Source organism: Malania oleifera, chromosome 2, assembly GCF_029873635.1.
Source record: "Malania oleifera isolate guangnan ecotype guangnan chromosome 2, ASM2987363v1, whole genome shotgun sequence".
NCBI lineage: Eukaryota > Viridiplantae > Streptophyta > Magnoliopsida > Santalales > Ximeniaceae > Malania > Malania oleifera.
Genome location: NC_080418.1, coordinates 146,932,807 through 146,955,645, shown reverse-complemented (window position 1 = coordinate 146,955,645; position 22,839 = coordinate 146,932,807). Strand labels below are relative to the sequence as shown.

Sequence of the window (22,839 nt, the reverse complement as noted above, 5' to 3'; positions counted from 1 at the left end):
GAGGCTCTTTCCATAATTAATTTCACCATTGCTCACCAATTCAAAGAAGGAAATAAGGTTGCGGACTTATTGGCTCGTCAGGGAGAAGAAGGCACCACTATGGGATATTTGAAGTTTTCTTCTTTACCACGTCTAGTCAGAAGCATGAGACGCCTTGAAAAAAGTGATCTTCCTAATTTAAGAGTCTAATGTGTTGTTTTGACTTCATTTCGTTTTGTTATGCTTCATTTTTATCTGTTTATAGCTTGTTTTGCTGGAACCACGGTATTCCTCTGCCATTGTTAAAAATTCCACTTGTGAGTTTGTCCCATATTAGAAAATTTGAGTAGATAATGGGTGCTTATATATATAGTTGGGTCCAAGACCTAATAGGCTTAAGCTTTTGGGTCAAGTTGGTGTTCACCCATGTATATCAAGCCCACCCATGGGCTCCTCCGGTGCTAACAAGTGGTATTAGAGCCGACGATTCATAACTCTGAGTGAGCGACATCGTAAAAAAATTGAGACGTGAAGCTAATTCTCCCGAAGTGCTAAATGTTGGAAGACTAAGTGTGTGACCGAGGCCAATAAGGATCATCTAGGCCTGGGATGGATCCAAATAGGGTAAAGACATGGGAGGTAAGATTGGTTCAGAGGCACGTGGAATGCAATCCAAGGCACGTAAGGCACTAGTGGTAAGGTCCACTTGAGCAACTGTTGGGGAATTGAGTTTACACCCATAAGGGAGACGATTTCCATTCAAGGGGAAGTAGTTGGAACTCACAAGTGAAGGGAACATTGTTAAGAATTCCACTTGTGAGTTTGTTCCATATTAGAAAATTTGAGTAGATAATGGGTGCTTATATACATGGTTGGGCCCAAGACCCAATAGGCTTAAACTTTTGGGTCAAGTTGGTGTTCACCCATGTGTATTAAGCCCACCCATAGGCTACTCCGGTGCTAACAACCATAAGTGAGGGGTTTTCTAATAAAGAAAGGAGGTGCCACCCTCTTTTACCTCAAAAAAAAAAATCACATGGCCATGCCTCAACAAGCAAAAATAATGGAAATAAGTCAAGTCCCTCAGACGAAAACAAAATTTGTTTATATTATGAAGGAAATGGTCATATAAGATATTTTTGTCCTTTTAGAGGAACTAGAGGCAAAGAAAAAAAGATGGAATGAGTAGTGTAAAAGACAAACCCATTGGAACCCAAAGAAGAATGGATACCAGAAGGAAACACATGATCCTTTTTTTTGTACTTCCTTAGAACCCAGGATTAGGAATTAGGCTTAGGTAGACCAAACCTAGGAGAAATGAAATAAGTGTTGTCCAAGTGAATTTATATTGTGCTAAAATTTAAAAAAAAAAAAAAAAAAACTTATTTTATGGATAGAGCTCAAAATGAGAAAATTCCAGTTTTTGTATTTTAATTTGTTTAAATTATTTTGTTGGAAATTTTTGAAGAATAATGTCAATATTGATGAGTTGAAATTATAAAACCAATGTGATGCTTTAATCGTGTATATGTCATTATCAATTGGTTTCTTTTTGAAAATATTGGCTATTATTTATGGGATGAAATGACATGTGCTCTAAACTTATTAAATGGAAATACCTTGTTTTTCTTCATGAGAATTACTAAGGCTTTAATTTTTTTATTCAAAAACATGTTATAGTTTGTTTTGATGATATATGCTTTGTTTAAATACATAGTAGAATATTTAAACATAGCATTCATGAAATGGATTTTTGTAAAGATAATCATCACAACAAATGGTATCCAAATAAAGCATCATCATAAGCATATGTTATGTTTAAAGAATACCTTCCCAATTAGTGGCAAATTAGGAGAACGTGTCTCCTATTTTCTAGGAGCATTGTCAAATAAAGCCAAGTTTGCACCTATATGCTCCTTACCAAGTTATTTGGACACATTTTCCATGCTTAAACTATAAGCATGAATATTTTGTGCTTATTTTGAAAATGTCCATCTTGAATGATCATTGAATGATTGATCCAACATTAAGTGGTAATGAACCTTAGAAATCATCATTCATTAGTAAGTAAGGAAGTCAATCTGGACATTTCAAATGTTATGGTTTAGCACCAACAATTGGTGTAAGGGAATAAACAAAACATGCGGAAAATTCCTAGAACACAAAACCTATGAGAAACAAGATGGAAACAAGCACAAGCCAAAAAAAATAATCACACGCACGCACAAGATAATATTTACATGGTTCGCCAATTTTGCCTATGTCCACTGAGTTGCAGGGATTTCACTATTATTAGGGAAGTATACAGAGTGCAGTAATTACAGTTTCTTTCACTCTCAACAAGGAAGAAACAATGTGCACACACCCTAAACAACAAAGCGAACACCTTTGGATCATGCACACAAGAGTCTCACATTCTCTCTACGCTGCTACACCACTCTATGCCGCTCACCGCACATAGTCGAATATTAGAAATATATATTTCTTAGGGTTTACAAGATCAAAACTTTCAAAATAGGAAAGTTCTGCCGAAATCTCGCATAGAAGATCATCGCCGTCGACCTAGTCGCACCCCTATTCCCCATGGTCGCAACTTGGTCGAGCCTCGCAGTAAATCATAAATCTTGAACTCCAGCATCCTTGACCTAGTCGCACCATTAAGTTTTGCTGGTCGAGATGATTGTCGAGCCTCTCAAGATCTCGTCCTTCAGGATATCTCAGAATCTCGACTTGGTCACCTTTTAGGGTCTTCTTGGTCGAGCACTTGTGCGAGACTCTCAGTATTTTTGGCCAGGCTTGGGTCGCTCCATGGATTAAACATAACTAGGCTCTACAAAGCTTAACAAATCTCCCACTTGGAGACTAGTTCAATCACCAACATCAACCGCAATTCTCTGAAAGAATAATTTCTCATCGCTGCAACTCATCCTCCTGTCCTCGAGCTAGAAGGCCAACTGAAGCTGCACACAGCTTCAGCTTCTCAATAGTGACCCCCTTAGTCAGCATGTCTACTTAGTTGTTAGATCCACAAATCTTCTCAAGTATTACTAGCTTATCTTCAACAAGGTACCAAATAAAGTGGTATTTTGTATGTATATGCTTCGACTTTGAATGAAAAGCTGATTAGCGAGAAAGATTGCATTCTAACTGTCACTGTGTAGAATGCCCATCTTATGCTTCTTACCCAATTCATCTAAGAAACCATGTAGGCAAATCATCTCCTTTCCAGCTTCAGTTGCTGCAACATACTCAACTTTCGTAGTAGACAAAGTAACAATCTTTTATAGATTTGAAGCCTAAGATATAGTTATACCACCTAGAGTAAATACAAATCCAGTAGAACTCTTTCTACTATCAATATCACCAGCAAAATTAACATCTACATAACCCTGCAATTTTAAACTTACACCTGTGAAGCAAAGACATGTATCTGATGAACCCTTCAAATATCTCAGAATCCACTTGACTGCCTCCCAATGCTACTTTTCAGGCCTACTCATGAATTTGCTCACAACTCCCACTGCATGTGTAATGTCTGGCCTTGTACACACTATAGCATACATCAAGCTGCCAATAGCTGAGGCATAGGGCACCTTGCTCATATGATCCCTTTCTTCTTCTGTCTTCAGTGACTGTTCTTAGCTTAGTTTGAAATAGCTACCCAAGGGTGTGTTCACTAGTTTAGCTTCATTCATGTTGAATTTGCTGAGAACTTTCTTTACATACTCTGACTATGAAAGCTTCAATGTACCATTAGCCTTGTCTCTAATGATCCTCATTCTAAGGATTTGCTTTGCAACTCCAAAATCGTTCATTGCAAACTGTCTTGACAATTGCTTCTTCAGGTTTTTAATCTCCTCAATGCTAGACCCTGCAATGAGCATATCATCTACATATAACAACAGAATGATGTAAGAATTGTCAAAGTACTTAACATAGCAACAATGGTCAGTTTCACATCTCTTGAATCCAATTTTATGCATAAAACTATCAAATTTCTTGTACCACTGTCTTGGAACTTGTTTTAGGCCATACAAGCTCTTTCTTAGTTTGCAGACTAGATTCTCTTGTCCCTAAACAATGAACCCTTTCGGCTGAATCATGTAAATATCTTCCTCCAAGTCACCATGAAGGAATGTCGTCTTCACATCTAATTGCTCAAGATGTAGGTTTTCAGTGGCCACCATTCCCAATACTAGTCTAATTGTACACATCTTCACAACTGGAGAAAATATTTTTATGAAGTCAATGCCCTGCTTCTACTGAAACCCTTTGACAACTAATATGGCTTTGTAACGCTTGCTACCATCATGTTCATTATTTATTCTATATATCCACTTGTTGTGCAAAACCGTCTTCTCTACCAACAATTCAATTAGTTCCCATGTCTGGTTCCCCAACAAGGAATCCATCTCATCCTTCATGGCTAACTCTCACTTGCTTGAATTTTCATCTTGCAAGGCTTCATCATAACATTTTGACTCACCACCATCAATTAACAAGAGATAATTTAGAGCGGGTGAATAACGTTGTGGAGTTCTAATGGTCCTGGAAGATTTACGGATCACAGCTACAGGTGTATTTTGATCTACTTGTGATTCTACATTCGCCTTATCTTCTTCACCCCTTTCATGGACAGTACTTTCAATCAACTCATCTAAGTTGACAAACTCAGATTTCTTCTGATCTATCTCAGTGACATCTAGAACTGCAGTTGACCTATCTTTGTACATCACCTATTCGTTAAATATCACATTTCTATTTCTAATGATTTTCTTGTTTTGTTCATCCCAAAATCGATAGCCAAATTTCTCATCACTATAGCCAATGAAAAAACATATTTTGGACTTTGCATCAAGTTTTCTACGAGCATCAGAATTAATATAGACATAAGAATCACAACCAAAAACTTTTAAATGAGAAAACTGTACCTCTTTATCACTCTTAACTTCTTCAGGAAGTATGAAATTTATGGGAACCGAAGGTCCTCGGTTTATTAGGTAAGCTGCAGTGCTAACAATATTAGCCCAGAAAGTTTTTGGTAGTCCAACATGCAACCGCATACTCCTTGTACGCTCATTGAGAGTCTTGTTCATGCGCTTAGCCACACCATTTTGCTGTGGTGTCTTAGGAATGATCATCTCCATTCTGATTCCATGCGCAATACAATACTCTCTGAACCCTCCATCTATGTATTCTCCTCCATTATCTGACCTCAAACATTTTACTGTATTAGTCTCAACCATAGCCTTCCACTTCTTAAAAGTGTCAAATACATCATACTTATTTTTCAGAAAATAAACATATACCTTTCTGGTAGAGTCATTAATGAAAGTAATGTAATACCTTGAACCTCCAATGGATGCAACCGGAGAAGGCCCCCACAAATCAGTGTGTACTAACTCCAATTTTTCAGCCTTCGGTGTTCTACCGATTTTCAAGAAGCTCACCCTTTTTGCTTCCCCAAAATGCAGCTTTCACACAAGTCAAAATCAATGGAATCCAATTCTAGTAGCTTCCCTTTTGACAGCAGTGTCTTCATCCCTTTCTCACTTATGTGACCAAGTCTGCGGTGTCATAAACTTGTATCAGTACTCGCTTCAACAACTGCAACTATGTCTCTTAGACTTGAGGTCATATATAGAGTACCATACTTATTTCCATGAGCCAATACTCTGGCTCCCTTTGTAACCTTCCAAGTGCCACCAGCGAACAACATCGCATGTCCTTCATCATCAAGTTGTCCGACAGAAGTTTTGTGGTGTTATATCTTTGGTGTTATGCATATGGGGGGAGCAATGTATGTATGTATGTGGGGTAAAATGCATATGGTGATATGATAAGTTCATTTTGCTTATAGTTTATCTTAAATGAACTATTTTATTATGTGAATGTTAAAGCTCTAATGGATATGAAAAATATAATTAAATATTTATTATATGCATAAAGTAAGGGGGAGCAAATTGTAGACATGCATATATTGTAAGGGGGAGCATAATTTAGTCTCATTATAGAATATGCATATTTTGAGGGGGAGCTTTAAAAAAAAAAAAAAAACCCTATAGAGAACAACAATGGTTTGACATCATCAAAAAGGGGGAGAATGTTAGCTTTAGAGGTTACATAAGTTTAATTGAATTGTTTTGATGATAACAATTCATTAGTGGTTTTAGGTAAACATCTTTGCATATCAAGTCATGGTTAGTATAAATACAAATGCAAGGATTAAGTACATTCTTTATAGGTTAGACATCATCAAAAAGGGGAGAATGTTAGCCTTGTTGGCTATACTATCATGGTTTATATGTTTTGATTATATTAACCTATTTGTCGTTACTAGTGTTCTTCCATCTTTGCAGATCATGTTAGTTCAGGTACATGTACATGAAGTACTGGATCAAAGGTAAAGATCGGACCGAGTTGACATTCGAATAGGAAGATCAAATGGGCACTCACTCGGAAAGGACTCAAGCACAACCAAAGGAAGCTTTTTGTTTAATTATATGTAAAGGGTGTGTGATTGAGGTAGTGTATTTTGTGACTCTTGCAGTTTTGATTCTTGTGTGATTTCTAAGCAAGAGTTGAGTAAAATTGCATATGCATATTAGAACACTTGAGTTTATAGGTTTTCACTTAAGTCACAAACTCAGATTTATAGTTTTCAAACATAATTCAATGAGTTTGTCAAACGAATCCTAAACTCAATTTTGTTTTCCAAAGGGACAAATTTTCAACATCTTGGTTTCATAATCATTTTCATACTTGGTTTTATCAAAATGAGTCTCATGTCCTAAGGGTTCAAATAAAGTAAAGTATATTTTCAATAAAGGACATACAAGTGTATAAGATATCAAAATGATTTTTCAAATGTGTTTTTATTAACAAGATATCTTATATTCAAGTGGAAACTCATTTGTACAAGTATTAAACTTTATTAGACTTAATATATTTCATAGATTTTTGTTCAAGAATGTTTTTTAAGTCATCAAAAGGCTTTTTGATAAGGAAAAACTGAGCAATCGTCATTTAACATAGTGCAACCTTGAGTCCTGAACACTTTTCGGTATTTGAGGCATAACTTTTGTTAGAAAAGGTCAAATAGGACGATTTTGGTGTATTTGGAAATCTAAGAAAAATACCACAACTTCATGTTGATGATTTTTTATGATTTAAGGTAATCGTCGACATATGCATGAAATCGTCGACGGTTTCAGAGAGCCCAGAAAAACTGTCAATGGTTTGGAATGGTGACAAAACACCAACGGGCGAAAAACAACTAATTTTCAAAATAGTTTTTTAATAAACACCCCCCCCCCCTAAAAAAAGGGTCATAAAACGGCTAATAGCCCATTTTTGTCTATAAATACAAGTTCTTAGACTTGTTTAAGAATGGTTTTGAAGGCTTTTGATCATTCCTAATGAAAAACATCTTTTTATATCAAAACCGAAGTCATTTGCATCATTGTTCTTCATTCACAAGTGCTCATTCTCTCTTACTCACTAATTGTGTTTGATTCATTCCTTAAGAGAGTAGTGTGAGATTGTGTTGTAATTAATATCAGCTCATTGTGAGGGGCATTGCTTTGTAATCATCTTCTTGTTGTGAAAGTTCTTTGTGAACCATTTGGTGGAAGGTTCTTTGTGAACCGCTTGGTGAAGGTTCTTTGTGAGCGGGTAGGGATTTGTTCCCGAGTTGTAAGGCTTCTCCGCTGGTAAAGGAGTATCCTTAGTGGATTGTAGAATCCTTGGTTTGGTGCTAAGGCGTGGACGTAGGTTTGGTAACAAACCATGTTAAATCTCGATGTTAAGCTTCTCTCTCCCTACTTTTTATTATTTGTCTTGTACATGATTTAAAATTCATATATTGTGATTTAATTGCTTGAATCTTGTCAAGAGTTTTATTTTTTAGAGAAATTTTTATATCCACAAAAGAGTCCATTCACCCCCCTTTTTGGACTCCATTGTATATACTCCCAGGGCTGGAACGATTAACAGGGATAACTAGTCATTAAATTAAAAAGGTAAACACATAATATGAAGAATCTAAAATTCAAGGTAAAAATTATTTTAGTACTATAACCATGGGCAAGGGTTACTTTTAGCTCACAATCATTTCTAGTGACATGTGTTAGTCCACGATAGATGTGTTCTAAGGAGATCTTGGGCTTATAAGAATGGTTTGGACTCCAATTATGTGAAGAACCTTTTATATGACAAACCCTTGAGACCTGTAGACCAAAGAGGACAATACCTCACTGGAGTTAGGTCCAAACCTGTTACATTTAGTATCAGATCTATCTTGTGGGTACTATCATATGGGTGAATCATACACAAAGATGTAAGTCACTCTTACGAGGACATCAGAGATTGGATAGGAGAGTTTGTCACGGTTTCACATCGAATGTGTACTAAGGAGGTCTTGGGCTTATAAGGATGGTTTGGACTCCAACTCTGTGAGACGTCTTTTATATGACAAACTCGTGATATTAGTTCAATAAAGCAGACAATACCTCATCGGAGTTGGGTCCAAAATCGTTACACCATACTTATTTATAGGCCTCGAAATATTTTAATTGTTTGTTTGTTGGGCTTTTTGCAGCATCTTTCAAATTTAAAATATTATTTAATTTTTTTCTAGGGAAGCATTATTAGCATTTCAAAATATTTGCACTCCAATTTTTTATTTTTATTTTTCATGAATCAAGTATTTAATTTTCGCATGAAATGACAAATTTGTCATCTTATTTCTTAATTTCTTCACTTATAAAATAAAAAGTGGAAGGATAAAATTATAATTTAGCACACAATAAAATAAATATAGATTGAAGTAATTTTTCTGGAGTGTTAGTAGCGGTAAGCTCTTACTACTTCTATAATACAGTATTGATATTATTATCAAGAATTTTCAAATGCATAAAATAGTTTAATAAGCAATAATTACTATTTAATATTTTTGTACACTTTTGAAATCATTAAAAAAGTTCAAATTATCTTGTATTTCACCAATTATTAATAGCCCAAATCTTCTTTAAATTAATAAAAAAAATACGTTGTAATTGTTTTTTTTTCACAAAATTATGTATGATTTTAATTTTGTATATTTGATTATAAAAAATAACAAGGAAGAAAATAAAATAAACAAAAAATTTAATCAATAAAATTTTAATTTTAAATGTCATTAATTTTTATTTTTCTTAATATTTTATATTATTTCAACAACTTGTCATTAGTATTAGAGAGATAATATAATAAAAAAATAATTTTAGAAAATATTTTCTCAAACAAAATTTTGATCTCGACATTAATAAATGTCCATAAAATCAGTCTTTCCTCTTCTTTTTTTTTTTTTTTTTCTTAAAAAAACTCTATTCACAAAAATTAAATAAAGAAGAAGAAGAAGGAGAAGAGGAGCGCCGCGCCATTTTCAATTCAGTCCTCTCTCTCTCTCTCTCTCTCTGCGCGTTAATGAACCTGAATGTTCTCTCTGCGATTGCAGTTGAAGTTTGAAGATCTGCCGAGCAGGTAATCAATCAACTAATCCAAAAATATCACTGATAAATCTCATCCTCTTTATTTGATCAATGCCTTTGCTTCTAGTTGATTATCTTGTTTTTTTTTTTTCACCTACTGTGCTACTTGGATTCCATAGCCAGTTGTTTCCAATTCCAGATCAACCTGCAAATTGAGCACCGTGCTGAACTTCGTAGGTAAGTGTGGACGAAATTCATATCAATGCGGTTCCATAAAATTTACGATTTAGCTCACTTTGTGCTGCGCGCTACGATGATGATTAATACCTTGATTTACCGGATTGGAACTTAATAAACAATGTAATGAAACTTAGAAATTTAACTTGATCATTTTCTTGTTTGAAATCCGTTCGCGCGTTTAAATTTTCTGGGATGCATTGTTCAATTTTTTTTTTTTTTACTTTTTATTTCGATCGATGATCGTGAAACCGTAACAAACTTTTTTGACGCTTCCTTTAACCGATTGATTTGTGTAATTTTTTTTGAAAATGTCGATATCGTGTTCTGTAAGTTTCACATAATTTGAATCTCTTTATCTACCTGTATTTTTCACGAAATGTAGACTAATCTAGTAAAAGAGGAGTTGCGTTTTGATATACATTTTTTTTTTTAATCTGTTGAATCGTATGACATGAAAATTTTGCATTACGAGGTTTTGTGTTTCCCTTTGAAAATATTGTGGGTTGTGAGGCATTTTAAATATGTGATTTATAATATAGATCCTATAAGGCTATAAGTTATCTCCTTTCTATAATTATATAAATCAGATTCACTGTATTCCTCTTCACCTGTGGAGTCTTTTGAGGTTCAATCTCCATTTAGAATATGCCTAGATGAGTAGACCATTATGAACCAACTCATAAAGAGTTAAGTGTCATGCTTTGCGTATTACATGGTTCTTGGATTATTGTATGCTGTAAACTTGACATTTATAGTTCCATAGCACCATTGATACATTCTTTTAGTCACCTAAAAGATTAAGCAGAAGTTCTCGAGATGCAGAAGCATATACACTTTAGGCAACATGAGATCACAGTTAACAGTTGATGTAGGTGTGAGATTATGCATCTCAGCTGACTTATACAACAATGGAGGTGACAACTAGTAAAATCTGAGTTTTGCAGGCTAACACCAGTGTGGAAATTTAAATGTGTCAACAATTATAGACAAAATATTTTTTTGGTTGTACGTCTTTCTTTTCATGATTAGGATGGGAAGCTTTTTGAGATGTTCAGATTTATTGACTTTATCTGTTTGCCGATACTGAAACCTTTTTGCAATATCAATAAAAAAGCATGTAGCTAACTGCCGTTTGTAAATAGTGCCATGTGAGGGTTTTCTTTGAGCTTGAAATCAACCATGCCAATGCTGCTTGGAGCAGCTCGGGGAATCAAATTTGACATGCTTTTATGTTAGCAATAGATAAATGACAGCATAAGAGTGCGAAAATATGAGTGAGAGGCATAAATACAGTGTACTCCTTAGTGGGGTAATGAGAAATGACCTAAGGGAGAGCTGAATGGGATGGGTTAATGGAAGTCGAATTGGAAATTCTGAGTCATGGCCTGTATACAGAGATTTCACTGGATATTAATATGCATATGTTCCATGTTGATGATTTCATGCCTTTGAAATTTTTAATAATGGTCTTTAGACAGAATAGGGACTTCCATGGGAATGTTGACTGTGAGTGATGACAATTTTCATGTGATGTTTGATGACATCTTAAACTTCTTAAACAGTGACATTCTGTGTTGCCTCCATTGGCATTTAAAATGCTAAACTAAGACTCATTTGATCAGAAATTCTCTGTTGTGGCTTTCTGTATGCCGAGATATCTGATACTGTTTTGCTGGAATCGAAAAGTTCAAAACAAGAGAGGAATGGAACAACACACTGCATGTATGTTCCACAGACAAGAAGTTGGGGCTGAATTTGCTACCAGTGATCAGAGTGTGACAGAATTCCATAATCTGAGGTTACTATATCTTGCTTTCAAGGATTCAATAATAGGTATACTCTTTTATTCTTAGTGGTCCTTATGAGCCAGAGAGCACCTTCAGTTAAAATTTTTATTTGCTTCATGATCGAAAAAATGTGGCCGCCAATGCCACAGGAAGGAAACCTGCAGCAGGAGAAGAACTTGATTTCTCTACTATAATTAGTAAAGTAGAGAGCCTACACAATCTAGGTGATCTACCTTTCACTTTTTCCACCTCTTGTAGCTACTTTGTAATGTCCATAACATTATTGTTATGCTCATTTTCTCTCCCCATTTGACAGTTCACAAACCTAGAGAACAAGTTTCTGATGCAGAGACCCTTCTTGACCTCACAAAGACTTTGTTTGTATCTCTTGAATCCTTTGAGGACTCTCATAGTATCTCAGATTTCATTTCAATATTGCTGGAGCAGTATGAACAGAAATTTGTTCCAGAGGGGTATCATGGGTCTATATCCTGGAAGAAATTGGGTCTGGACACATGTCATATTCTTAGAAAGGCACCTGCAATGCTAACTATGTAAACTTCAGTTGACTTTCTATACTCGACTGATGAATTATGCTGTTATCTCAATTCTTAATCCTAATCCAATTCAGGCTTGGACCAATGGATGCAAAACCAGGACACAGAAAGCCTGCAACTGAAAGGAAACGTCGAAAAGCTGCTAGGATTGGTTCTCCCCATGAGAAGACAATATCTGTATTGCTATTCTTTTCTGATGACTAAGAAGTAATGTTTTTTATTATGTAACATCTTTTGAGTTTTTACTTGTATTTACCACTGTCTTTGGCAGGTAGAAGATAAAGCTTGTGAAAACAATACTGATGCTCAGAGGAGCCTCTTTACAATGTTTGAAATTCTGAAGAAACAGAAGTGTATCTCATTAGAGAAGTTAGTGCTAAACAGATCATCGTTCTCTCAGACCGTGGAAAACATATTTGCTCTTTCATTTCTTGTTAAAGATGGAAGATCTGAAATTACCATTGATGCTAACGGAACCCATCTTGTTGGTGAGATTATTTGGAAAAAAGGAAAAAGATTTTTTTTTTTTTCACTTACCATGTATGCAGCCCTCGAATTCTAATTATTTGTGCTGTTGCAACCACTGATCTGCCTGCTTCTTCTTTCATGCTGGATCAGCCCCACGAAATGCCCCCTCTGCTACAACCATTGCGAGTAAGGAGGTTGTCTATCACCATTTCATCTTCAGATTTGATTACAAGGACTGGCTGGTATCCTCTCCAAAGTGCATAGATAGTAGAATCGGTTTCTGTAGAGCTGTTGTAATGGCCTTTGGGTGTTAATGGAATGATACAAGTATCATGTGGTTTTGAAAATTAGAGGCATCAAATTTCTAAAATTTCTTTTGGCTAGCTTTTTTAACCATGCATTTTGATTATTGGCATTTGCAGTTAATGATGGGCAGCGTTGAGAAGGGAGAGGAAGCAATGCCTCAGAGAATAGGTGGATGATTCTGCACTTCTAGAATGCACAAAAGGGTGCTGGGAGACTGCTGAAAATGATGAATCATACCAAGAAGGAATTGCAGTGGGTAGGTTTGAAACATTAAGGTAGTGTTTGGTGCATGAATTTTGAGTGGAATGAAATTAAAAATTGTATGATAAACATGTCAAAAAATTAAATGATGAATTTCATTTCATTCCATTTCAAGTACCAAATATTACACTATAGAAATTTGACCTCGGCTCTGGAGGATTGAACACCAATTGAGAAAAAGCAACATCTTTGCTGATTCTTATTGTTGTTGAAAATTCCACTTGTGAGTTTGTCACACATTAGAAAAAATGAGTAAATGATGGGTGCTTATAGACATTATTGGGTTCAAGACCCAATAGGCTTAAGCTTTTGAATCAAGTTGGTGCTCACCCATGTATATCAAGCACACCTATGAACTCCTTCAGTTCTAACAATTGTGTGGCTTTAATCCCAAGATAATACCTACAATCTTAGAAGTGAATTGATCCCAAGATTCTTCACTATAAAATTTAACCACTTTGATTGATCTTACTCAATGTTTGGTACGTTAGAATGGGAGCAGAATAAAATTATATAATGAATATGTCAAATTATAAAAACTAATTCCATTGCATTTTTACATACCAAACAAATCATTACAGTCCTTGAATCAGTGATTCAGAATTGAGATGACATGAATCTGTAACCATATTTATTTTTTGCTTGTTGGAAAAAAATAATGTGCTCATTTGTGGAAGCTTGACTCCAAGCCATAGGCAAAACAGGTGAAAAGCATTTGAAAGACATTCTGTTTCACCCCATTTTGGATGCCCAATGCACAGGTCTTCTTCTGTGTTATCATCAAAATGCAAAATCATTCAAATGACTTGATCAGTTTTGGAAATATAGATTTTAGGCTTGATTTTGATAAAATCTAATATAATTTTATATTACACTTTATTTAAATTTGAGCAAAGTTAAACTTGACACCTAAACTCTAAACACTAAGCACAATGATATATCTTAGTAGCTTTGCTGTAGCTTTTAATTCAACTATTAGAAGTCCTCATGTCCTTTTCTGGTTTTAAACACTAGGGTAGTTGTACTCTTTAGGTGGATTAAAAATATCAAACCCTAAGGGGGTGTTTGGATGCATTTCTATGCAATTTTGAAATAATACTGGTAAAGACTACGAAATTTTCACTTTTGCATGGTATTACTTAGTTCAATATTTTTTAGATTATGCTTTGGGAGCTTGTATTTCATGTTTCCAAATATGAGATTGTGTGAAATTTTATCTATCTATATATATATATATATATTAAAATTTAATATCCAAATTTTAAGCTCCTAGACATAAGACAAGTGTTTTTCTTGCCTCCAAAAACATAAACATAATTATTTCTCCTATTATAGTGAAAATATCAGTATTGTTGCATAAATCAGTGTCTTCAAAAGAGCTAAGAAGTTAAGGGCCATGTTTGGAAGCTCACTGGAAAATGAACCATCCAATTCAGGAAGACCAGTTCGGTGGAAAAAAAAAATTATGGTTTGCAATTACAAGTACGTTGTGGTTTAAATTACACGCAATGCAATCCTAAAATTGATCTCATGTCGTCACTTTCTTGCTACGCCGAGCTTCCAATGTCATCTGAAGGAAAATGAAACCATTAGCAAAAGAAATTCATTCAATTCCTAACCATATTCAATAAATGTTAGGTAGGTAATTAAACCATCCAAATCCTGTTCCTGCTGACAGCCAAGAAATGGGTCCTCTTGTCCAAATATACCAATGGATGAGATCCTATGTTTTATATCACCATCCGAACTATGTTTATTTGTCTGAGTCTTAATAGTTTTGAGTTTAATATTTGTTCCACTACCTTAATTACTGGAGTTTACACATCACAACACCATTTATCATTTTAATAAATTCTTTTTTTATTTTATCTTTTTTGATATCTCGTATGTTATCTTCTATTGAGTTTAATTTTAATTTTTAATTTAAAATGTCCAAATCAAGATGTTGGAATATTTTAATGTATCAATTTGACTCGAATTATGTAGATGGTAATTTTAGAATTAGTGGTACTTTTAAAATATTTAATTTTTTTTTTATAAAATTAGATTTAACAGACAGGCAATTAAAGATTACTATTGAGCGTGGTGAATGCAGTTACTTAATTCATGACTGTATGTATTCGATGAAAAGTGATATGCATAAAATACTAAAATATGGTATGACATAACCCTGTACCTAAATTCTAAACAAGCAAAGCAGGCTAAGCAGCTCCAGTGCTCCACACCACCACAAAAAACCACCCAACCACTTTCATGACCCAAGTCTCTCTCTCTCTCTCTCTCTCTGCAGGGATGATGGGCTGTACGGTAGAGTCCTGCACAGTTGAAACCAGTGATGGAGCCAAACTCCACACAAGAATTTTCAGAGCGAAAGAGGAAGAGATCAAAGACAACTTGGTGATCGTTCTGGTCCATCCTTACTCTATCCTGGGAGGCTGCCAAGGCCTCCTCAGAGGGATAGCAGTTGGGTTTGCAGAGAAAGGGTACAAAGCTGTGACCTTTGACATGAGAGGCGCAGGGAGATCATCTGGAAAGCCTTCTCTCACTGGATTCTCAGAAATCAATGATGTGGTTGCTGTCTGCGGGTGGGTCTGCGAAAATCTGTCCACAGATAGGATTTTGCTGGTGGGTTCTTCTGCAGGTATGGTTTTTCTTGCGTATTTTGCTTCAATATTTTTTGGATCAAGTGAAATTTCTGTGGGTAATGATTAGATTGCTTGTTTTATTGGTTTTGGTGAATGATTTTTTGGATCCATGACTTGGGTCTTTGTATGGAGATGTTTGATGTGTGTTTTCTGTCAAATTAGGGTTTATTAGGTTTTTTCTGACGTAATTTGTTGAAGAATTTCCACTCATCTCCACAGTGGTTTTGTCGCGTTGAAATTTGGGGGCTACTGAAAATGGGTATTTCTGGATTGTCCGGTGTAGCTAATTTTAGTGTCCTTTCGTGCTACTGCAATTAGCTCCATCAGGAATACGAAATTTTTTTGTGATTATTCGAAGGAAAAATTGGGAGTTTTAAAGTTTTCCTGGGGAACCATCTTTCCTTGTCTGGATCATTGATCAGTTCCTACATGTTTTGAGAAGGTATATGTTATCAAGGTACTTAAATTAATATCCAATATGCTATGCATTTGTTCCATTTGGGGTCAGATTCCTGAGAATCATTTTTATTATACCCATAATTGGTGCTTAAAAGGATCAACTTGTAGTAAATGATGATAAAAATGTCAAATATTTCTTTTGGAGCGTTGATGTCTTGTGAAGATTTAGAATTAAATTTAATTTTCTATTAGCTTTGAGATCTGATTATTTTGTTAAGCACATTAATGACAGTAAGAACATATCTATGGAAAGTTCTTGGTATGCCAAAATTTCAAAGAATTGATCAGAAGCTAGAATTAAGAAATCTTGTGAATAATGTTTATGGTTTCTCTTCCTTGTGAAGTTTTAGAAAAGAGTCAACTATATTGGCTAGGATCCAGATCTTGCCATATCCCGTCTTCATGAAAATATCGTGATAGATTTCTATTTTCCAGTGGCTTGTTTTAGTTTGGATCATGGGCAGGTGTATATGAGGATGGATGTTGATACTGTGCAAATTAAATTTCTCAAAGACCAGTTTGCTTCTGTGTTCAAATTACCATTTTCTGCAGATTTTTTGTGTTTTTATCGCCACTTATTTTTCGCGGATGTGTTCCCTCTAATGTATTGTGAGAAACCACTCTCCAGAAGATTGGCTGGCCATATGCTGCCATTCATCCTATTTTTCCTGATTTTTTTCGTAATATTAATAACGCAAACATGTGAAGTGGAAATTTCTGAGACTATTTCCAGAGCTTACTTCTCTCCAGATTACATAATATACTATCTAACACTGAGTGGACCAACCAGCATTAAGTTTGATTTCTTGGTTGTTAATAGAACTAAGTACATGTAGAGCTAAAACAACTTAGTTAACTTGGTTATTCACTTAATTATTTACTTCTTCGTTCTCCAGTTCTTTGGCTGAATTCCAAACTTTCTCTATGGTACTCGTCTTATTATATTGAATATGAAGTTTTTTGAAATTCCAAGGACCCAGACAGTGAGATGTCTTATGAAACTTGTGCCTTGCAGTCTAAAATGTGCTTTGCCAAAAAAGAGGATGGAATTTCATGGACCTAGGGAGCAGAAAAGAATATACAACAACAACAAAACCAAGCCTTAGTCCCACTAGGTGGGGTCGGTTATATGAATTCTTTTCCGCCAATTTATGCGGCCATAGACCATTTCTTTTGATAGATTCAAGGGTAGAAAAGAATATATAGACGTATAAACATGGTGAGTAAGTTTTCACTAATGTTGTCGCAGAACAGTATGGTAAAACTTTCAGGATACAATATGAGATAATTCTTTTATGTGAAAACAAGAATGAAATCCTCTTCCCTTTTGTGGAAAGAAGAATGAAATACAATCAAAATATTGGTTACTTCACCTAAGCCAAACTGGATTTAAAATCATTCAGCACAATGAATGATTTGGAGTTGTGGAATTGTTTGAAAATCGATTGGAGGAGAGTTTGAGGAGCAAGTAGTCAAGAGTGGCTAAAGACCACTTGGCGAGAATTTTGTGGATAGTATAGGCAAATAGCCTCATTGATTTGGTCTGAATTACAGAATATTGCTATCACTACCTATCATTGTATTGTAACTTCTTGATGTTAATTTAACAATGAACTGCCTTGTGCAGACCCACATGCCCATGATTGTTGGTTATTACTAATATTTAGTATTCATTTCCATGGTTGTACCCGGTAGAAACAGGACATGATCAAACTGTCAAATATAAAACTGTTGATAGTGGGGACAGAGTCTACTTGTAAGGTTATATGATATTTTGGCGCAGAAGTTAAAAGAGAATTAATGTTCTCTTTTTAAAAAAAAAAAAAAGCTCCAAATTTAACCAAAATGATGGTTTAAAAAAAAAAAAAAAGTGACTAGGGCATTGTGAGATCCTTGCTTGTTCAGGTACTCATAAATCGATTATTCCATGGTTCTGATGTCATCTCTCTTGAATGGACAGCTTGTATGAATCACTATTAGTTTGATACCAATAATGGCAATCATTTCGATATGTCGGACAGAAATGTATCCACAATTGAGAACCACAGCAAAATCAAATGTATTGTGAGAATCATTTCCACTGAGGGAGGTTTAACTGACTATTCTATGCTTACAGGTGCACCAATTTCAGGATCTGCGGTTGATCAGATTGAGCAAGTTGTGGGGTACGTAAGTCTTGGGTACCCATTTGGTTTGATTGCATCAATCCTCTTTGGAAGACATCACAAGGCCATCCTTAAATCCCCAAAACCAAAACTGTTCGTAATGGGTACCAGAGATGGGTTTACGAGTGTGAAGCAACTAAAGAACAAGCTGAGTTCGGCAGCTGGCCGTGTCGAAACCCATCTGATTGAAGGAACAGGCCATTTCCAAATGGAAGGGCCTGCTTATGATTCTCAAATGGTGAATCTGATCCTAGAATTTATTGCATCATTGTAGTAGACCCCCTGGTTTGTTTTGCAGGAATTTAACCACTGTAGCTTGTTGCTGATTTTTCTTTTTGTCATGGATAGATTTGCAGCAAACACAATCATGCACGCACCTGTGCAGATTTGCAACCATTAAAAAACCATTATGAAAAATTTGTACATGGTAAGAGGTTATTGAGGAGAGATTGACAACCATTAAAACAAGTATCAAGAATTTGTACATGATAGGTTACTGAGGATTCAAATAATTTTACACAAATGAAGCAACATTAACTAGTTACATAAAAATTACAATGAAGGGTCATCACTACCCAGCCCAACTAGTAGTATACAAAAAACAGGACTGACATCTATATCCGGCTGGTTGGCATGAGTGATGCAAATGGATTTTTTTTTTTTTCCCCTTTTCCTCGACTGCAAAGCATGATCCTAAGACTGTCATATTTCATTGCCTCCGCGTGCATCATCAGAAACAAGCCTGCCGTCTCCAGGCCTATCTGGACCATCAATTAGTCTACCTTCACCCATTTCATCATATTGCCGTTTCCTCCATCCTCGTTCTTGATCCAACGATTGCCCTTGTGAGAAGGGAGGTTCTCTCTCATCTGCTTCCGGCCAAGATGTTTGTACACAAGAAAAAAGAAAGAGAAAGAAAATGGGCCAGAGCATGTCAACAGCAACGCTTATAAAACTTAAAAAAAAATCTTCTCCACATTACATAGAATGGATTGAAAATAACTACGGCCAGGCATAAAAAATTCACGACAATGAGAGCAAAGTCATTTTGATTTTTCGTGGTGGAAAAGCAGCACCATCTTTACAGAAGAAACGAGCATTGCCAAGCCATAACATCTTACACAACATGGATTTTTAAATTCATTGATTATTAAACATGAAAAGGGTTTAAATTTACATGATCCAAAAATTGAGTACACCAGAGAGAGAGAGAGAGAGAGAGAGAGAGAGAGGAGGTACGAGGAGATGTGCTCTAATGGTTGAGCAACAACACCAGGCAGCCATTCGGAGCCGATTCTCTTAAATTTAGGGGGAAAGAGAGATTTAAGTTAGAGAACGCAAGGGGAAATTTTGTACAGAGCCTGTGATGGCCAAATCTTGGGTAAAGGGTAAGGGGGAATGGAAAGGATGTAAAGATACAACAGCAGGCAGTATGTGTCATTATTTTCTAAGTTATATTTTATTAGAATATACTACGGCTTTAGTTATTACCACTTTCGCCGTCAGATGCATCTTCCAGCCTAGCGATTGCATCAACCAGCGCTTGTTCATGCTCCTGCATTCATTTAAATGGAAATATATGAAACTGAGGCCCATGGTTGGTTGCTTACCAAAGCAGCAAAACAATAATATGGGGAGGGGGTAAAATAAATATTACACAAGGCATTGGTTTATTACTTTCAGCACTTTTTTGACTTTCTCAATCTCCACAGAATCAGGATGGCTTGAGCTGAAAACTTTTTCCACCTGTTGAATGAAAATAGAACTTGCCACTACATTCACCACAACTGGACGTGAGATTTTAACATTTAATATGCTTACCTCCTTTATTAGGGTATCTGTATGAAGTATTTCAATGTCACCTGGGACTTTCTTCCCAATGCCATTCTGTGATGGAGCAAAATCTTTCTTGGGCTGACCTTTGGTGGTTCCTCTTCCTCTTCCCGCACCAGCAACACCACCGCCACGGGTCATGGACTTTTTCATCCCTCGGCCTGGCCCCCCACGGCCACCTCTATGAGGAATTCTGGGATCTTCACCTTCCCACCGGATGTCTTCAGGAGATATCTATCATTGACAGAAAGGAATCATTGACCAACAAAAGTAAATGTTGCACATTGGTGGCATGTAGTAACCAAGAATTATTTAGGGAAAGGGATTTAAGTTTAACTGGTACCTTCAAATAACAATTGTTAAAATCCAATTATCAACAACATAATATGAAAAAACTGCACTTCCCAAATTCCAAAAAGAAGCTTCTACTCGGGGAATAAAGCATTAATAAGCACCAACATGATTCATGAATCTGAACAATCCCTAGAATGATGTCAAAATAAGGAAACGACACCAGTTCCCACTCCTGTCAACAGGTCAAGCTTGAATTTGATTACTGCATTCTAAGTTGTCTTTATCAACTCTAGCTAGAGTTCTAATATAGGATTAGGTTTTCATCAGCTATTAAAATTGAAGCTAGCACAACCGCATAATCAAGGAAGAAAATGTGCCTACCAAAAAGGGGCAAAGATACCCAAAAATTCCAAACACACGTATGCAGAAAAAACAAAAAGAAAACAAACAAACAAACAAATAAACAAAAGACAAAAACACAAAACAACTAATGAAGCAATGCTGTAAACCCCACTAAATGAATCATTGAATACTGTAATGAGGCAGGGAAAATTTTCAAGCAAGAAGAAGCAAACTTCTTGAAAATTTTAGCATTATGCTACAATAAAAAAAAAACACCAAATTACAGCAAAGTATGCCTCTAAAGAGAACTTTCCTCCCTAAAAAACCCCTGAAAAAGTAGATGCAAAGGCAGAAATGGGAACATCATGGAAGTTTTGGGAATTCAAATTTCTGGGAAAAAAGTGTTTTAAGGAATTCATGCCTTCTTGGATCCAAAGTAAAAGCAGAAATAGAAGAATTGTGAAAATACGATAAACAAAAAAATGGGTAAAAGCTTGACAGAGAGAAGCATCCCAATCCAAAAATCCCTACCAAAAGGGAGCTTTTGCCCATTGCTAACTCTAAAGTAATCTGATACACTATCACACAATACACTTGTTGGACAAGATACACTATCAGTGCTGGTCATCCTTGCCCAAAGCAGGTCAATTAGATGTTCCAAGGCATTTGATTTAATGATTGCCTTCTTGTAAATAAGATATTAAATAGAACACCAGTTCAGGATGAGACAGCTCTTGTATTTGACATGCACGAGGTGAAAAAAAAAATGCAGCAGTAAAATGCTAAATGTGGACCCTGCAAAGAAAATAAATAAATAAATAAAAACCCAGCATCATGCACACCCATCCAAACCCACACACACCCCCCCCCCCCCCCCCCAAAGGTTTTGAGAAAAGAAAGATGCATGTGGTCTGTATACATAGGTTACTGAAAATATGCAAGACAGGGTGATAAATAAAATTAGGGCTCTATGGAAAAAAACCTGGGCACTTTTGAATGACAATTAACGGTAATTGAAGGGTCCACTTTTGAGTCTATCTTTTTCCCCTTTAGTATAAAGAAGCTTGTGAAGGAGAAGAAAAAGGGTTCAGGGCCTAGCAATCACTTATTAAGTCAACCCCCAAATCACATCAAAATTATCCATCCAATGATCTGATTCTCATTTCTCATCCTACATCAATTCCCTCATGCCGAAAAGAACACAACTATGTCGAGGTTGGGGAAAGCACCCAAGGATTCCATTGCTATGAAAGGAAAGGGATCATTGTACTTCATAACAAAGGAACCAGCGATGCATTTCAATTTGGTTAGTGAAAGAGCTCGTGATAGCATCAAAGTACCTATTCTTGCCAATGAAGAAGGCATATGAATTTTCATAAAATCATGCTTGGCCCTCCTATCAAATATAATCTCTCTGTGGCTCCGCTTTGCACTAGTAAAAGGTCACGAGGTTATTTAATATTGCACTTGGAATGTGATATTGTATCAGTTCTCAATACCCGTAAAGCAACGTAAATGTCAAAGAAGAGTAGAGAGGAGGGTAATTTTAAGTAGTAAAAAAGAGAGGTTATGTCTATTTATAGCCTCCCCATAGAGTGTATGTAACCTCCCTGCTTGGTTAAGCAACTGATTGAAGGGGAACTCACTAAAACAAATATAGAAAATAATAAAATGATGATACAACACCGCCAAGGAAAATATGGTTGTAAACTTACCATCTCAAATGTGCATCATTCAACTACTACTAGTAATGAAGCAGGACATACCTCAAATTGGAGAAATTGAGCTGTTCTAGTTAATTATGGAGAAGTTATAAGAAGAGAGGAGTGTGAACGCAGAGAGAGAGAGAGAGAGAGAGAAAGAGATGCAGTCTCAATGCCATTTATATTTAAAAAATTGGTAGACTCCAAGTCCAGGTCATCCACTTCTTCCTAAGCTTTGTCATTCTGTTTGAGGGCTTCCAGCAGTGCATCAGCCTTCCCAAAGCTGGTTCTGTTCTTAATGGCACAAACTCGACCTTCATAATGCTTGAA

At 35.8% G+C, this 22,839-nt stretch overlaps 3 protein-coding genes across 17 annotated transcripts in view; 2 read left to right on the top strand and 1 right to left on the bottom strand.

Annotated features, from left to right (window-relative positions):
* Positions 1-9,380: 9,380 nt before the first annotated feature.
* LOC131148512 (non-structural maintenance of chromosomes element 4 homolog A-like) lies at positions 9,381-13,427 on the top strand. 6 transcript variants are annotated; one of them, XM_058098246.1, is made up of 9 exons: positions 9,381-9,501; positions 9,629-9,686; positions 11,376-11,522; positions 11,626-11,700; positions 11,793-12,030; positions 12,108-12,210; positions 12,305-12,521; positions 12,652-12,695; positions 12,924-13,427. In XM_058098246.1, exons 3-9 carry the CDS (start codon positions 11,393-11,395, stop codon positions 12,981-12,983), a joined length of 867 nt encoding a protein of 288 aa, XP_057954229.1. In that variant the 5' UTR covers positions 9,381-9,501; positions 9,629-9,686; positions 11,376-11,392; the 3' UTR covers positions 12,984-13,427. The 6 variants fall into 6 exon arrangements, with proteins under 6 accessions (XP_057954229.1, XP_057954228.1, XP_057954226.1 ...); XM_058098245.1 differs by having other exon boundaries at positions 12,652-12,743; XM_058098243.1 differs by having other exon boundaries at positions 11,312-11,522; positions 12,652-12,743.
* Positions 13,428-13,479: 52 nt separating this feature from the next.
* On the top strand, positions 13,480-18,754 carry LOC131148513 (uncharacterized). The gene is made up of 2 exons (XM_058098248.1): positions 13,480-15,709; positions 18,289-18,754. The coding sequence occupies exons 1-2, from the start codon at positions 15,322-15,324 to the stop codon at positions 18,609-18,611; spliced, it is 711 nt and encodes a 236-aa protein (XP_057954231.1). The 5' UTR covers positions 13,480-15,321; the 3' UTR covers positions 18,612-18,754.
* A 21-nt stretch (positions 18,755-18,775) lies between these two features.
* Positions 18,776-22,839, bottom strand: part of LOC131148511 (protein EMSY-LIKE 3) — a 29,230-nt gene continuing 25,166 nt past the window's right edge. For 2 of the 10 annotated variants that reach the window (XM_058098236.1, XM_058098231.1), the window contains exons 7-10: positions 20,159-20,404; positions 20,015-20,083; positions 19,829-19,892; positions 18,776-19,209 (exon numbers count right to left, since the gene is read on the bottom strand). In XM_058098236.1, coding sequence (XP_057954219.1) covers positions 19,040-19,209; positions 19,829-19,892; positions 20,015-20,083; positions 20,159-20,404 — 549 coding nt within the window. In that variant the 3' untranslated portion in view covers positions 18,776-19,039. Of the gene's footprint in view, positions 19,210-19,828; positions 19,893-20,014; positions 20,125-20,158; positions 20,405-22,839 lie in introns of all 10 variants that reach the window. The other 8 variants (XM_058098233.1, XM_058098237.1, XM_058098232.1 and 5 more) reach the window with 4 other exon arrangements.